The 17,204-nt window shown below is 36.3% G+C and overlaps 1 protein-coding gene across 1 annotated transcript in view; it reads left to right on the top strand.

Moving 5' to 3' along the window:
* KIAA1109 (KIAA1109 ortholog) overlaps positions 1-17,204 on the top strand; it is a 340,787-nt gene that overhangs the window by 82,174 nt on the left and 241,409 nt on the right. The window contains exons 14-18 of the mRNA XM_006866287.1: positions 1,389-1,544; positions 1,786-1,883; positions 3,778-3,956; positions 4,103-4,209; positions 10,115-10,323. Of these exons, the coding sequence (XP_006866349.1) occupies positions 1,389-1,544; positions 1,786-1,883; positions 3,778-3,956; positions 4,103-4,209; positions 10,115-10,323 (749 nt within the window). The remainder of the gene's footprint in view (positions 1-1,388; positions 1,545-1,785; positions 1,884-3,777; positions 3,957-4,102; positions 4,210-10,114; positions 10,324-17,204) is intronic.

Genomic DNA, 17,204 nt, shown 5'->3' with positions numbered 1-17,204 from the left:
GCTGGAGAAGGATATCTTGCTGGGTAAGGTGGAGGGTCAGAGAAAAAGAGGAAGACCCTCAATGAGGTGGATCAGCTAGGTGGCATCATTGATGGCGTCAACTGTGGTGGTGATAGTGAGGTTCGCCCAGGATCGGACATTGTTTCCTTCTGCTGTGCATGGGGTCGCTATGAGTCGGTTCCGACTTGATGGCACCTGACAACAACTACAAGGTCCACAGAAAGTTTATGAGTATATCTTGTACTGTTTATTAGTCTTTATGTAGCTGATACTACAAATAGACAATTGCAACAGAAACATATGCTTGAAACAGACAATTGAAATGATATAAAATAGTACAAGGGAGCATCAAAAATTCATTGAAAAATTACCTTATCTTTTAATTGCAGTTTTCCAGGAACTTTTTGAAGCCTCTTGTATATATTGAGTGCAAGTGTAAATTGTTAGGCTAGCAGATGTATGGAAGAAAATCACTGTGATCTTAGGTTATTAAAGTAAGTCTTTGATAATTAATGCAGTAATATTATTTAGGAATCCTGGTGTGGCGCATAGGAAAGCATTCTACCTCAAGGTCAGTTTGAACTGCAACATCAGCTCTGCTCCTCAGAAGCTCTTTATGAGGTCCTTAGGAGAACCAACTCAACAGCACTTTTACGAGGTCCTTATGAGTTGGAACCAACTCAATAGCACTTAACAGCAATACCATTAAGATTTGCATGCTAAGCATGTTTACTTATAGTATCTTCACAGTGACTCTGAAAAGGAATAGTCATTATAACTGCCTTTGAGCTATCAGTGACCAAACTGAGGCACAGAAACTGATTGAGTTGGCCAGTCTCGTGAAGCTAATGAATGGAAGAGACATTGGGGAACAATTTTTTTTATAAATATCCATCTATAGGAAAGATTGAGTAAATCTTGAGAAGACTCTTTAATGAATTATTATGCAAAAGTTATGTAAATATGTGACATATCATGGGATTACACTTGAGTTCAATGGTAAGAGAAACAGAAAACATATGCATAGATGATAATGTAAAAATAGATAAAATAAAAAATAACAAATATATCCACAAGGTTAGCTGTTTGGATAATGGAACATTAGGTGGTTTGTTTCTTTTTTATATTTCTAAAGTGTTGTTAAAAATTAACATAGCTATATGAAATACACATTATTTTCGTTATTTAGAACTGTAATTAGGAAGTAAGTATCTGTTTATTGCCAAATCATTTAGCTTACATCTTAATCACCTTTTATATATATTTCAATATATAAGTTCTTTTTAGATAGAAAATAAAAATTAATTTTGAACTGATGTTAGAAACTTTGTTTTGTCTTGTAAATTTCAATTAATTTTACTTTTTGTTCCATATCCCAATAATTTTAGATTTAATTCAAGATTGGTCTAGTGATAATGCTCCAGACATTTTTTCATTTGTTCCATATACATGGACTTTTAAAATCATGTTTCATCAGTTTGAAATGATTTGGGCTGCTAACCAACACAATTGGATTGACTGTTCCACCAAACAACAGGAGAATGGTAAGAAATTATTAAAATTTAGGTTATGTATTCTCATTAAGAAATCAAAAATTTAGCATTGCTTTTATAGTTTTAGTAGATATTAGAATTTATTTTTCCCCATTGTAAAACTTTAAGAGGAACATTTCAGAGTTTTTCTTGGATTAAACATTGTTTTATTTGAATGTGCATTTAAGAAGATTTTCATTAAAATCTTACAGAAGTTAAAAGTAAATTTTCTTTTTCTTTTTCTTTTTTGTAGTTTATCTTGCAGCCTGTGGAGAAACATTAAACATTGATTTCTCTTTGCCTTTTACGGACTTTGTACCAGCTACATGTAATACCAAGTTCTCTTTAAGAGTACGTATAATTGGATATATTATTTATTTCACAAGGCTTATTTGTAGATTTTATTTCCTAAAGTTTTTCTGTACTCTCCCATGGGAACCTGAGATACTTCATTTCAGCTTTCCATCATTCTATTAGCCTCATAGAAGTGCTGCTCTTTCTTCTTAACAGAATTGCTGCTGTTTCTTTTAAATAGTTATCTGCCCTAAGAAGTTGGACCTTCTATCCCTGCCTTCTTTCCTCTTCCTCTAAAAAAACCCTGAATTGGTTATTTTCTTAGAGCTCTTATTTAACCTTTGTGGATAATCTATATTTTCTTCTAAGACTTTTTTGTAGCTTTAATGTGGAGCATGGTGGTTCCATACCATGAGCACTAGACTGCAATTCTTTCAGTGTCCGAGGTTTGAGCCCACCAGCTGCTCCACAGTAGAAAGATGAGGTTCTCTGCTCTTGAAGATTTCAAATCCTCGGAAACCATATACAGGGTCGATATGAATCGGAACTGACTCAACGGCACTAAACAACAATATTTGCTAAATTTATTATGTAGATTTGATACATGTCTGTAATTGATGTTTAATTCCAACCATAAATTGAAGGAGTGACCATAATCATCTTACGTCCTTTTATCAGTAAACTAGCCTTTATGTACTTTACTAAACTCAGTATTTATAGAACACATAATCTTTGGGTGTGGGCAAGTAGTAGTAGCTCTAGTGTTAATTATGGTATGGTCGTAAAAATAATAATGTGAACAGCTGACATCTATTAAACATTTTTCTTGTGTCAAATATGCTTTCAAGTTCTTTATATGTAATAACTCATTTCATTCTCAGAACAACATTTTTAAGCCTGTAGTTAAGTGCCATTGAGTCGGATTTACAGCTATCCTGTATAGAGTTTCCAAGGAGTGGCTGGTGAGCTTGAACCACCAACCCTTTAGTCCAGTGCATTAACCCACAGCGGATTATTATTATCTGCATCTACAAATTAGGAAAATAAGGAACAGAGTTTATGTAGCTAGTGATTGTCCAAATTGGAATTTTAATTCAATCAATATAGCTTAGGAGCTTGGTTCTTTTAACCACTACTGTATTATACTGTTGTTACTGTTGTTAGGTGCCATTGAGTCACTTCTGACTTATGGCAACCCTGTATAGGGTTTCTGAGGAGCAGCTGATGGGTTAAATCCCCGACCTTGCGGCTAAGAATTGGGTTCTTATCTTAAAGCGCCATACCAGGACTCCCTGAACTAAAACTCAATATGAAATCAGGTATCAAGATGAGCAAAGACTAGCGGACCTATAAGGAAGAAATTGAAACCAAATGAAAATATGCAAATCCAGCATTATTAAAATTACTAAAAGCCAGCTGAGGAACCTAGTCTTAATAGAATCAAAATACAATCATATTTTAAAAGTTAATAATAATAAATAAAAAACCATAACACACTCTAATGGTGAGGGGATTTTTACAGATGTATTTTTTTATGAAATACATGGTTTTCTTTTTCACTGTTAGATGGAAACTACTATTTTTTTCCCTGACTTTTTTTCTAGTTATTTAGCTGACAGTTCAATGTAAAATCTGCTATTTGAAAGTAATGTTTATTTCTCTCAAGTTTATTTTCAAGATTGTTTTAGTATTTGACTTTAAATGGTGGTGTTAGTATGCCATGGAACCAGTTCCAACGGATAGCAACCCTGTACAGGGTTTCCGAGGCTGCACATCTTCACTGGAGCAGAAAGCCTCATCTTTCTCCTGTGGAATGGCTGGTAGTATCATACTGCTGGCCCTTGGGATTGGCAGCCTGGCTGGTAACCGCTATGCTACAGTGTCCTAATATTTACATACCTTTAAAAAAATTTTTTTTAATCACTTTTGGTTATTATAAATTATTTTTTAGGGAGAAGATGTTGATCTTCATTTATTCCTGCCAGATTGCCACCCCAGTAAATATTCATTGTTTATGTTGGTAAAGAATTGCCACCCAAATAAAATGACTAATGATACTGGTATTCCTGCTGAATGTCAAAGTGGCCAGAAAACAGTTAAACCAAAATGGAGGAATATTACTCAAGAAAAGTGAGTCACATAAAATTAGTTACCTTTTGTGTTTATATATAACAAATTATTATTATTACTTTGAAGTATAATATTTGATTAGATGTAACTGGTATCTATACAATTAATGAACAAGTGCTAGAAGCTTTGTTTTTTCCTCTTTAAAGGGCTGGTTGGGTTGAATGCTGGACTGTCCCAAGTGTGATGTTGACAATTAATTATACATGGCATCCAATTTATCCACAAAAAGCAGATGAACAGCTAAAGCAATCATGTAAGTGTTTTCTGTAATTTGATCCTTAAAACAGCTGGCATTGTGATTGATAATCATCTTTCATAAGTACATTTATTTTAAATCTTACTAAGATTGTCTTATAGTTATTGTTGTTGCTAAGTGCTGTTGAGTTAGTTCTGACTCATAGCGACCCTGTATAGTGTTTTGAGGAGCATGCTGGTCAGTTTGATCCACTGACTTTGTGGTTCATTGTGACCTTGCAGTCCAGTGCTTATCCTACAGCTCCACATTAGGACTTTTATTGTGTATTGACCAGGTATCAAGTACTGAACCATGCAGTTGCAAATTTACATACGCTCATCTATGATAATCATATGAGATAAATATTGTTGTTTTTATTGTTTTCAATTTAGAGTTGACAAAATTAAACTTAGAGAACATAAGTAATTTCTTCAAGATTTGTAATGCATTGGATTGCAAAGTTGATTTGATCCGCAGGGTTGATGGTTTAAGCTCATCAGCCGCTCTTCGGAAACTGTATACAGGGTCACTGTCGGTCAGAATCGACTTGATGTTACTTAACAACAACAGCAGCAACAATGCTTGAAGCAGCATAGCTGGAATATGAAATAAAGTCTGTTGTTAGGTACCTCAAATTGATTCAGACTCATAGTGGACCTATGCACAACACCATGAAACCCTGCCCTGTCCTGTGTCAGCCTCACAATTGTTATGTTTGAACTCATTGCTGCTGTCAATATATCAGTTCCTATCTTGGGGGTTTTCCTCCTTTTCAATGACCCTCTATTTTACCAAACATGATTTCCTGTTTCAGGGATGGTCCCTCCTGATAATATGTCCAATATCTGATAGGCAAAGTCTGGCCATAATGGCTTCTCAGGAGCATTATGACAACACTTCTTCCAAGACAGATTTGTTGGTTATTCTGGTAGCCGATTGTACTCTCAATATTCTGCTCTAACATCATAACTCAAAATGCATCAGTTCTTCAATGGTCCTTCTTATTCGCTGCCTGACTTTCACATGCATTTAAGGTAATTGAAAATCCCATGGCTTAGGTCAGGTGCACCTTAGTTTTCAAACAGGTATCTTTGCTCATTAATAATGAAAAGAGTTTTTCTGCAACAGAGTTGTTTAATGTAATATGTTGTTTGCTTCCCTGACTGCTGCTTTTATGAGTGTTGAATGTGTGTCCAAGCAAAATGGATGGTTAGAAATATGCATCTATTCCAGTCATTCAGTATTTTTCCTGTAGAATCCTTCCTTATAGCAAGTTGAGACTTGAGTGTTTTCTTCAGTTCTTTCTGCTTGAGGAATGTTCATATCTTTTGTTTTCTAACTCCAGGTCTTTGGATATTTCATTATAAAATTTTTGAGCTGCCCTTTGGAATTTTCTGTTTAGATCTTTTACCTCCTAATTTCTTCCACTCATGGTAGCTTCACTGTGCTCAAGATCAAGTTTCAGAGTAATTTTTGACATCCATTTTGTTCTTTTCTTTCTTGGCTGCCTTTTAAATTATCTTTTGCTTTCTTCCTGTATGATATTCTTTATGTAATTGCACAACTTTTCTGATATTCACCTGTTAGTATCTAATGCATCAAATCTGTGCTTTGATTGATATCTAAATTAAAATGGGATATATTCAAGTTCATATTTTGGCTCTTATGAACTTGTTTAATTTTCTTCAGCTTTAGCTTTAACTTGCATATAAGCAATTGATGGTGTGTTCCACAGTCTGCCCTAGGCCTTTTTTTGGCTGAGGATATTGAGATTCTTGACCATATCCTCCCTACAGATGCAGTCATTTTGATTCCTGTGTTCCACATGGTGAGGTCCATTGTATAGTTGTCTTTTTTGTTGCATAAAAAAATAAGAAGTCGTTGGTTTTGCTAAATTTGATCATGCAATTTCCAGCATCATTTCTTTCACTAAAGTTATATGTTCCAACTGCTGATAGTTCCTCTTTGCTTTTTACTTTCACATTCCAGTCACCAGTAATTATCAATGCATGTTGATCGCATATTTGCTCAATTTCAGGCTGAGTAAGTTGGTACAATTCTTCAATCTCATCATCACTGGCTGTAGTGGTTCATATGTAAATTTCAGTAGTACTGGCAGTGACTGATGTTCCTGTAGGTGCCTGGATATTATTATATAGCAGACAGCATTGTACTTTGAGATAGATCTTGAAATGTTCTCTTTGACAATGAATGTCATGCCATTCCTCTTCAATTTTGTTTTTCTCCACTTAGTAAATCATATGACTTCAGATTCAAAATGGCCAATACCAGTCAGTTATGTGCTGGGCTGCATAGCCTGTTTGAACCGCAAGATTGGTGGTTCAAGTTCACCAGCCACTCCGAGGAAGATCTATACATGGTCACTATGGATTGGAACCAACTCAACGGCACCATCCACTAAAGGCAGTAATGATGAAACTGAAGAATTTGATCAACTTTTTCAGTCTGAAATTGATCAAACGTGTAATCAAGATGTATTGATAAATACTGGTGACTGAAATGCAAAGATTGGAATCAGAGAGGAAGGATCAATAATTGGAAAATTATCCCTGGAGATGACACTGGAGATGACATGAGAGAAGTATGCATTACCAATAACTGATTCATTGCAAACAACATGAAAGATGACTATGCACAAGAACCTCAACAGACGGAATGCACAGAAATCAAGTTGACTATATCTGTTGCAAGAGATGGTGGAAAAGCTCCATATTATTAGCCAAAACAAAGCCAGGGGCAGACTATGGAACAGACCATCAACTGCTCATGTGCAAGTTCAGGCTGAAGCTGAAGAAAGTAAAAACACGTCCACAAGAGTCAAAATACAAACTTCAACATATCCCACCTGAATTTAGAGATTATCTGAAGAACAGGTTTGATAAAATAGACACTAATGACTGAAGACCAGAAGAATTGTGGGATGACATTAAGAACATCATACAAGAAGAAAGCAAAAGGTCATTAAGAAGAAAAGAAAAAAGGAAAAGACAAAAATGGAAGCCAGAAGAGACTGAAACTTACTCTCCAGTGTGGAAATGCTAAAACAAATAGAAGAAACAAGGAGCTAAAAGAGTTGAACAGAAAATTTCAAAGGGCAGCTTGAGAAATACAAAGGCAAGTATTATGATGAAATGTGTAAAGACCTGGAGTTAGAAAGCCAACAAGGAATAACACACTTAGCATTTTTCAAGCTGAAAGAATTGAGGAAGAATCAAGCTTCAGATTACAGTACTGAAGGATTCCATGGGAAAAATACTGAATGATGCAGAAATCATCATTTGGTACAGTCACTGTACCAAAAAAAATTTTTTTTTGCTGTTCAACCATTTCAAGAAGTAGTATATTATCAAGTGCCAATGGTGCAGAAGGAAGAATTCCATTGTGCACTGGAGGTATTGGCAAAGAACAAACAAGGCTCTGGGAATTGATGGAGTACGAATTGAAATCTTTCAACAAACTGATGCAGCACTGGAGACACTCAATTTTCTTCAAAAAAGAAATTTGAAAGATAGCTACCTGGCCAACTGATTAGAAGAGATGCATATTTGTGCCCATTTCAAAGAGAGGTGACCCAGTGCAATGTGTAACTCATTGGACAATATCATAAATATCATATGCCAGTAAAATTTTGCTTAAGATCATTCAGAAATGGCTACATCATTCCATTGGCAGGGAACTTCTTGAGGTTCAAGCCTGATTCAGACGAGGCTGTGGAATGAGGGATATTGCTGAGGTCAAATAAACCTTGGCTGAAAGCAGATAATACCACAAAGATGTTTTTCTGTGATTTGTTGACTATACAAAGGATTTTAATTGTGTGTATCATGACAAACTATGGCTAACATTGCAAAGAGTGAGTATTCCAGAACACTTAATTGTGATTTGGAGGATTCTGAACTAAGACTAAGAGGCAGTCATTCTAACAGAACAAGAAGACACTGAATGGTTTATAATCAGGAAAGGTGTTTGCCAGGGTTGTATTCTTTTACCATACATATTCATTCTGTATGTTGAAGAAATAATCTAAGAAGCTGGGTTATAAGAAGAAGAGCGTGGCATCAGGATTGGAGGAAGACTCATTAACAATCTGCAATATGGAGATTATAAAACCTTGCTTAATGAAAGCAAAGAAAGATCAAAGACAACAACCTTCAGTATGGGTTGCATCTCTATGTAAAGAAAACAAAAGTCGTCACCACTGGACCAGTAAATAACATCATGATAAATGGAGAGAAGGTTTCATTTTGCTTGGATCCACTATAAAGAGTCAGGGAGTAAATCAAGTGATTTATTCAAGTAAACATATCTGCTGCACAATACCTCTTTAAAGTGTTCAAGAGCAAAGATACCAGTTTGAGGACTGAGGTGCACCTGACCCAAGCCATGGTACTTTTAGTAGTCACTATTGCATAATGAATAAGGAAGGCCTTAGAAGAATTGTTGCATTTAAATTTAGTGTTGGAGAAGATTTTAATAGTACCTTGGGCTTCCAGAAGTACAAAGAAACCTTTATTGGAAGAAGTACAGCTAGAATGCTCCTTAAAAGCAGAATGCCGAGACTTCATTTCTCATACTTCAGAATGTTATCATGAGGGACCAGTCCCTGGAGAAGGACATCATGCTTGGTAAAATGCAGTTTCAGTGAAAACGAGGATGAATTCCAATGAGGTGGTTTGGCACAGTGGCAGTAGCGATGGACTCAAGTATAACAATTATTGTGAGGGTAGCACAGAAATGGGCAGTATTTTGTTTTGCAGTACATAGGTCGCTGTGAGTTGGAACCGACTTGATGGCCCCTAAAAAAGAACAACTATCCTTAATCATGTTTTGAGTTCCTTTCAACCTGAGTGGTTTATCCTCCAGCATTATATTTGACAACGATTTGCTGCCATTCATAAAGTCATCATATTCTGGTACTATATTTGATGCTATTTTACTGCTACTCATAAGGTTTCCAGAGGATAAACATTCAGAAGTAGTCCACTTCTCCTTCCTGGTCCATCATGAGTGGCACTACTGGTATTTAAAATGCATCACAGCAAAATGCAAGCCACCACAGTATGGCAAAGTAACAGATGATTGGTGGTAATAAGGTCTGGATGAATCTTTGTATTTTAAAGTGTTTGATGATGTGAAATATTAGTTTCTTTAAGGCATTTTAACAATTATTTTATAATTTATTGTTCATAGAATGTAATTTGATTTATTACCTCAGTCCAAAAGGGAATTAGAGTCAAATAACAGTTTTCATTATTGTTTATATGCATGGTGGGTTGATAATATGCTGTATTTTTAATACTGTTTATGTAAAAACAGCTGAATAATTTAATGCCCATGTATAGTTAAGCCCTAAATGTGACCCAGAAGTATTCTGGAGTTGCTCAATAGAAATGTTTGTTGCTTGTATTAACAGGTACTTTTAGTTGTTTATATGCAATCTGATTTACATATATCTTTGTATATTTTAGTGAATTCTGTTCTTATTTGATTTCTAAATTATTGGTTTTTTAGATTTATTTTCATTTTATGTTATGTATAGATGTGTATTATATAAATATATCTTTTGGTCTTTTAGGTTTGTTTTCACTTTATATTTTATATGTTATTGTTGCTGTGCAGTGCCGTCGAGTCAGTTCCAACTCAGCGATTCTATATAGGGATTCTGAGTAGCAGCTGGTGAGCTTGAACTACTGACCTTGCAGTTCAAACAGTTTTGCATTCTGGCACATTAAGCCACAGCACCACACCAGATGTGTAATACACACACACACACACATCAGGACTAATTACTTTCACATTTGTAGAGTATAATTTCTTAGTGAGCAATTCCTTGAAGAACTTGTGTTATTTTTTTTCTCCTTGCTTAAACATCATTAATATTTTTCTTGCAATTTTTTTTCAGTGTCAGAAATGGAAGAAACAATGCTATCTGTACTAAGGCCGTCTCAGAAAACGACAGACAGAGCTGTTTCTTCTCCCTCTACTTCTTCACGCCCACCTGTTGATCCCTCAGAACTTCCACCTGATAAACTTCATGTAGAAATGGAACTCTCCCCAGACTCCCAGATAACTCTTTATGGACCTCTCTTAAATGCCTTTCTGTGCATAAAGGTATATTTTTATAAATCATGTATTTTTAAAGATAGTCAAAACATTTAAAATCTTACTGAAAACTGAAACCATTTGAAATAACAAGTTGGATGATAATAAGGTATTTAGTATGCATCATTTGTAATCCTGGTTGGTACTGTCAGATAAGGACAGCTCACCAAAAGGTTGGTGTTTCAAACCCACCAGCCGTTCCATGGATGCCCTTTACAAGGTTGTTATGAGTTGGAACCAACTCAAAAGCATTTAACAACAGCATAACATAAATCATTTACTACTGGATTTAGGATGATAGAATCAATTACAGAATTTTTTATTACAAGCAGTACAGTTCAGTTCAGTTTTATTGAGCAGTTAATTTGTTTCAGAAATAATACTTATTACAGAGATGCAATAGCATCTATTCTCAAGGACTGTGTATTTTAGAAGGAGAAACATTAACAACTTTTAATGCAATGGAAGTACAACAATATCTTTCTATCTGAGGATAATTGGTTCCAAGGAAAGTCTGCTTTTATTGAATCCAACATATTATGGTAAATAATGAACAAAAGATTTGTTTGGATCTTCGTCTTAAAAATTGAAGTAAATTTGTGAAAATGATTATATTTCACAATAAACGAAATTTATATTATGTTTAAATATGTACTGATACTTAGAACAAAGGCCAGAATGTTTTCATTGGCATTGCCTGATAAAACAGTACTACAACACTTTAAGTTTGATTTCTGTATTATGGCTATGAAGAGAAGTTATTTTTGGAGAAATATTTGAGGGCTTTCCACTCTTCAGAAGCCTTATATTCATAGGGTCCTATGAGTTTGAACCTACTCAGCAGCATTTACTAGCAACAACAACGTAGTCTAGGGGTATTCCTAAAGGATAAATCATTAGAATCAGGGATTTTATTCTTAAAATCAAGCATACTACAAATTTAAAAGAAGAACACAGTTTCTTAGTTCATTAAATCAATGTTTTTTAGTGTTTTTTGAAATTGATCTTTAAGATACTTTAATTTTTCATGCTGTTGTAGTTGTTAAATGCCATTGAATCAGTTATGACTCATAGCAAACCTGTATAGGGTTTCCAAGGAGTGGATGGTGATTTGACCCGCCGATCTTGTGGTTCAAGCTGACCTTCTGGTCCAGTGCTGTATCCCACAGTGCTACACCAGTGCTCCCTTCCCTTAAATGATGACATGAAAAATTAAACTACCTTTAAGATAAGTTTCAAATGACACTGAAAAAAACACTTTGGTTTAATGAACTAGAAAAATATATATATACATCTTATATATTGGTGAACTTTTGTTTTTTTTAAACTATCAGTGTAAATTAAATGTGTTTAGTTTACAGGACAGATCATCAGCCTTGTATCATGTTTTGTTTTGCAATTCCCTCTGTGCATCATCGTTAACAATATTTACTTCTCGTCCCTCTTTTATTTTTTTTGATGTACTCAAAATACACAGAAAAGATATATTTGGCACTGTGGGTTAATGTGTGCTGGATTGTAAAGTTGGTTTGAACCACATGGTCAGTGGTTGAAGCTCACCAGGTGCTCCTCGAAAACCCTATACAGGGTTGCTTTGAGTCAGAACTGACTCTATGGCACTTAACAACAACAACAAACAACCAAAGTACACATTTTGCAAGCCACCCTCCTGGCTGCCCTCACACAGCCTTTCGTTCCATGGGTCTAGAGTCCTCAGCTGCTCTGTCGCTCTGTGCCATCACCTCTGTTTTCCTCACTGCTTCTCTGGTTAGGATTCTGTGCTCAGCTCATGCTATTCCTTATTAATGATCCGGTGGTCAATAAGAATGAAACACTGCCTTGTCTTGCACCAACCTCACAATGGCTGTGGGCCAATCCAGTTCATTGGAGGTCTTCCTCTTTTTCGATGAACCTCCACTTTACCAAGCATGATGGTCTTCTCCAGGGAGTGGCCCCTCCTGATAATATGTCTGATGTATGAGAGTCAAAGTCTCTCCATTCTGACATCTAAGGAGCATTTTGGTTATACTTCTAATACAAATTTGTTTGTTCTGGCAGTTCATGGTGTTTTCAAGTATTCTCCAACACCATGATTCAAATGCATCAATTATCCGGTCTTCCTCATTCATTGTCTGACTTTCACTTGCATATGAGACTACTGAAAATATCATGCCTTGCATCAGGTGTACCTTAGTCCTCAAATTGACATATTTGCTCTGGAATACTTTAAAGTGATCTTTTGGTTGGGAGTTTTTTGATGACCTCATCAGTTTCTTCTTTTGTTATGGGTCTGTTCAAGTTTTCTACTTCACTCTAAGTTTTGGTAGGTCATGTTTTTCTAAAAATGTATCCATCTCTTATAAGTTTTCGAATTTGTTGGAGTACAACTTTTCATAGTATTCTATTATTATCCTTTGGATTTTGTTTGGTTCCATTGTGACATCACCATGTGGTTTCTGATGCGAGTTATTTGTGTCTTCTCCCTCTTTTCTTTTGTTAAATTTGCCATTGGCTTGTCAATTTTATTAATCCTTTCAAAGAATGAGCTTTTTGTCCTGTTGATTCTTTCTATAATTTTTCTGTTTTGTATCTCATTTATTTCTGCTCTTATCTTTTTTTATTTCTTTTCTTTTGGTGACTGTAGGTTCCCTCTGTTGGTCACTTTCTAATTGTTGGAGATGCTGTGTTAATGTGTTAATTTTGGTTCTTCTTTTTGGATGTGCACATTTATCGCAATAAATTGTCCTCTCAGCACCGCTTTCATCATGACCCAAAGATTTTGGTATGTTGTGTTTTCATTCTTGTTTGTTTCTAGGAACTTTATGAATTCACATTTAATTTTCTTGTTTTACCCGGTCACTTTTCAACAGGGTGTTGTTCACTTTCCATGTATTTTGCTTGATTTCCTTGGTCTTCCTATTGTTGATTCCTAATTTGATAGCCTTGTGGTCTGAGAAGATGCTTTGTAGTATTTTGATGTTTGTAAATTTATGTAGGCTTGCTTTGTGACCTAACACATGTTCAATTCTGGAGAATGTTCCATATGCACTGGAGAAGAAAGTGTATTGTGCTGTTGTTGGGTTGAATGCTCTGTACCCGTCTATGAGATCAAGTTGGTTGATTGTGCTGTTTAGTTCCTCTGTAGTTTTGTAAGTTTTTTTCTGGTTGTTCTGTCCCTTTTTGAAAGTGGCATATTAAAATGTCCCATCATAATTGTAGATTTATCTATTTCTTTCTTCAATTCTAGTAAGGTTTGCTTCATATTTCTTGGTGATTTTCATTGGGAGCGTAGATATTTATTATGGTTATGTTGTCTTGCTCAATGGACCCTTTGATCATGAGATAGTGTCCTTCTTTATCACTTATGCTGGTTTTTGTCTTAAAGTGTACTTTATCAGAGATTAGAATTGCCACTCCTGCTTGTTTGTTTAACAGTGTTGTAGTTAGCTTGATATATTTTTTTCCATCCTTTAACTTTTAGTCTGTTTTTGTCTTTGTGTGTAAGGTATGTATCTTGCAGGCAGCATATTGAAGGGTCTTGTTTTCTTATCCAGTCTGCCACTTTGTGTATTCACTGGTGCATTCAATCCATTGACATTCAATGTAATTATCGATAGGTATGAACTAATTGCTGCCATTATATTAATTTTTTTGGTAGTGGTGTTCATTCCTTTGTTCTGCATGCCTTCTTGTGCTGAGTTTGTGCTTTTTTGTGCTATTTCTTGCCGGTTTCTTCTTAGTTTTCATGTTTGCTTGTCCTGCTTGGAAGTTCATTTTCATGGTAAGTTGTGAAGTATTAACTTTCTTTGAGGTTACCTTATAATCTGTTAACTTTTCTCTCCATTTAAGAGAATCTATTGTATCCTGTAATCTACATGACATCCTCACCACCTGGATCTCTGTTCCTACATTTATCTCTTCCTTGACATTGATATTATTTTGAGCTTCCATTGACCTCCCAGCTCTTTTGAGTTCATTGTCGTAGTTCTGTTCTGTTCTGAACTCTGCAATCTGTCGATTGAGTTCCAGGTGGTATTGTCACGGCTGTCAATCTCTGGTTGTTGTGTGTTCTTGTTGGTTTTCAGTCCAAAGAACTCCCTTTAGGATGTTTTGAAGTGCTGGATTGGTTTTGACAAAATCTCTTAGATTTTGTTTATCCTGGAATGTTTTGATTACACCATCATATTTGATTGATAGTTTTGCTGGATAGACAATTCTTGGTTGGCAGTTTTTTTCTCTTAGCATTTGTATGTGTCTCCCCATTGCCTTCTTGCCTGCATGGTTTCTGCTGAGAAGTCAAAACTTCATCTGATTTGTTTGCCTTTGTAAATGACACTTCTCTTCTCCCTGGCTGCTTTTAGAATTCTCTCCTTGTCTTTGATTTTGCAGAACTTGATTATTTATATGTCTTGGTAATGCTCTTTTGGGGTCTATCCTTCCTGGGGTATGTTTGGCTTCTTGAATGTTTATCTTCTCATCTTTCAAGATGTTAGGGAAATTTTCTTCCCAAACCTCTTCAACTGTCTCCTCTGTGGACTTCTCTGATTCTTCCTGTTCCAGAATCCCAATAATTCTTAAGTTATTCCTTTTCAAGTTATCCAGCATAAATCTTAGATTTTTTTTTACCCTTTTTTATGCTTGCTCTTCTATTTTAGCGGTATTGAGAGATTTATTTGTCTCCCAGCTCACTAGTTCTGGCTTTCATCTCTTCTATTCTGCTCCTTTCCCCATTCAATGTCTATTTCTGATATTTTATTAATCATCTGGACCTCTTTTTGCAGGTTTTGATTTTTTCCAATGCTGTACCAATCTTGTTTGATTGCTCTTGTAGTACTTTCCTGACTTCTTCCTTGTTTTCCTCCACCCCTTTTTGGAGCATTTGAATTTGTTTCCATATCATTTTTCTGAATTCTTTCTCAGGCAAATCCAAAACCTGCTCTTCCTCTTCTGGGGAGCCTTTGGCTGTCTCCATCTTATTTGTCTTAGTTACTCTTTTCTGTTTTTGGACATGATTTCAGATCTTATTTTGTGTTTTGTTTGTCATTTCCAGTAGTTATGTGGGTTTTTTAATGCTTAAATGGATGTTTGTTATTGTGTTATTAAGCCTACTGGGTGTCTCATGGTGGATATGATCAGGAGATAGGCTTCCCTTTTTGCATCAAATGCTTAGCAGCTGTTATTAGCTCTTGTCTCAATGGTGGAATATTATGGAGTATGCCTGTAGCTTGACTATATGACCATGATTGCTGACTCTTCTTGCTAATATAGGGAGAAAAGCTCCTACCTCCAGGAAAAATTGTCATCAAAAGGACCAAGAGTGGAAGCAATATGAAAGCGGAGACAAAACTACCACTTTGAAACAAAAATAAAACTGTGGCCAATTGTCCAGTCGCCTTGCTACACAGGCAGTGCATGTGCACTGTAGAAGCCTCCAGCAGTAGGTGGGGGTGTGCATTCTCTCAGGCCCCTCCTCTAGTCACCACCTTAGAGGTGTGCAGATAGACATTGAGAAGTTAATGGGAGAAAGATTGTCTACATTTTTTTTCTCTGAAGGTCTGTTAGGTATCTACGTGTGCACAGTATAATTCTTGAGATAGTTGCGCCCTTTTATGTTGAGGTTTTACAAATTGTTCATATGGTTTGTCTGTCAGGCCAGACTAGGTTTTTCTTGCTGTGTAGGCCCGAGTAAAGGGTCCTGCACAAGTTAACTTTAGGGCTGGGACCCACAGGCTGACATCATAAACAGCCACCAAGCTCTTTCTCTCTGTGCCGTGGGAAAACTATGGGCTCAGCCTTGGACTTTTTTTGGGGGGCTGGGGGGGTGGTAGGTGCACACCCACCTGCCTGAAGGCATCCAGGTTGGGCAAAGAAGGCGCGACAGGGAAGAGGAAGAAAAAAACGTGTAGAATCCCACACACCTCCTTTTGCAAAGCTTTTATCGCAGGTTCCCTGTGCAGGTCTGGCTGTCGCCCTGCCTTCTGAATGCCGCCCGGGTGGGGTGGCCGCAGAGGGAGTCCCATCTCAAGCATTTCCTAATTTGCAGTATTTTCCTTTATATCGTGATTTTTTTCACTTGCACGTGTGAGAAACTGATGCCGTGTATCTTATGCTAGATCCAGAGCTCTGGTGGTGTTCTGTGAGTAGAGCTTCTCTGGGTTTTCAATACTTCCCCTACAGAGCCTTTCCTACCTGGCTGTCTCTGCTGGTCGCCAAAACCGGAAACCTAAAGTGGTCTTTTGCAACTGATTTGCCTAATGCAATATGTTTGGTTTCTTGACTGCTAAGTGAATTGGGTTCTTTGGACATGTTATCAGGAGGGACCAGTCCCTGCAAAGATTGTCATGCTTATTTAAAGTAGAGACTTCAATGAGACGGTTTGTCACTGTTACTACCATAATTGACTCATGCATGGAATTGTGAGAATTGTGCAGGGCTGGGTGGTGTTTTAATCTTATGCACATTGGGTTACATTGAAGTTGGAGCCAACTCCAAGGCACCTAGTCAACAACAGTAAATTCATTTTGGTGAATTGATCTAAAGGATGTCCCTCGGTACTATCTCAAAACTCTGCAAAGCAGAGTTGCCCTTTGACCATACAGATCTTCAGAGGTCTCTTCTATGACCAAAATTATAATTTATTACTGTAATTAGGTAATGTCATGAAATTTTACCATAAAATTGTGTAATTGTTTTTTCTTAATAGTATGTCTATTTGCTAAGCAACTGTAGTTCGTATATATGTGTTTAAGAGTACATAAGCAGCAGTCAAGAGATCAGAAGACGTATTGCATTAGGCAAATCTGCTGCATTGGAACTTTTTTAAAGTGATGAAGAGCAAAGATGTCACCTTGAGGACTAAGGTGCGCCTGACCCAAGCCATGGTATTTTCA

Source organism: Chrysochloris asiatica, unplaced genomic scaffold (genome assembly GCF_000296735.1).
Source record: "Chrysochloris asiatica unplaced genomic scaffold, ChrAsi1.0 scaffold00088, whole genome shotgun sequence".
In the NCBI taxonomy this organism is placed as follows: Eukaryota; Metazoa; Chordata; class Mammalia; order Afrosoricida; family Chrysochloridae; genus Chrysochloris; species Chrysochloris asiatica.
The sequence above is the reverse complement of the archived record's forward strand: the minus strand, read 5'-3'. Positions and strand labels throughout refer to the sequence as shown.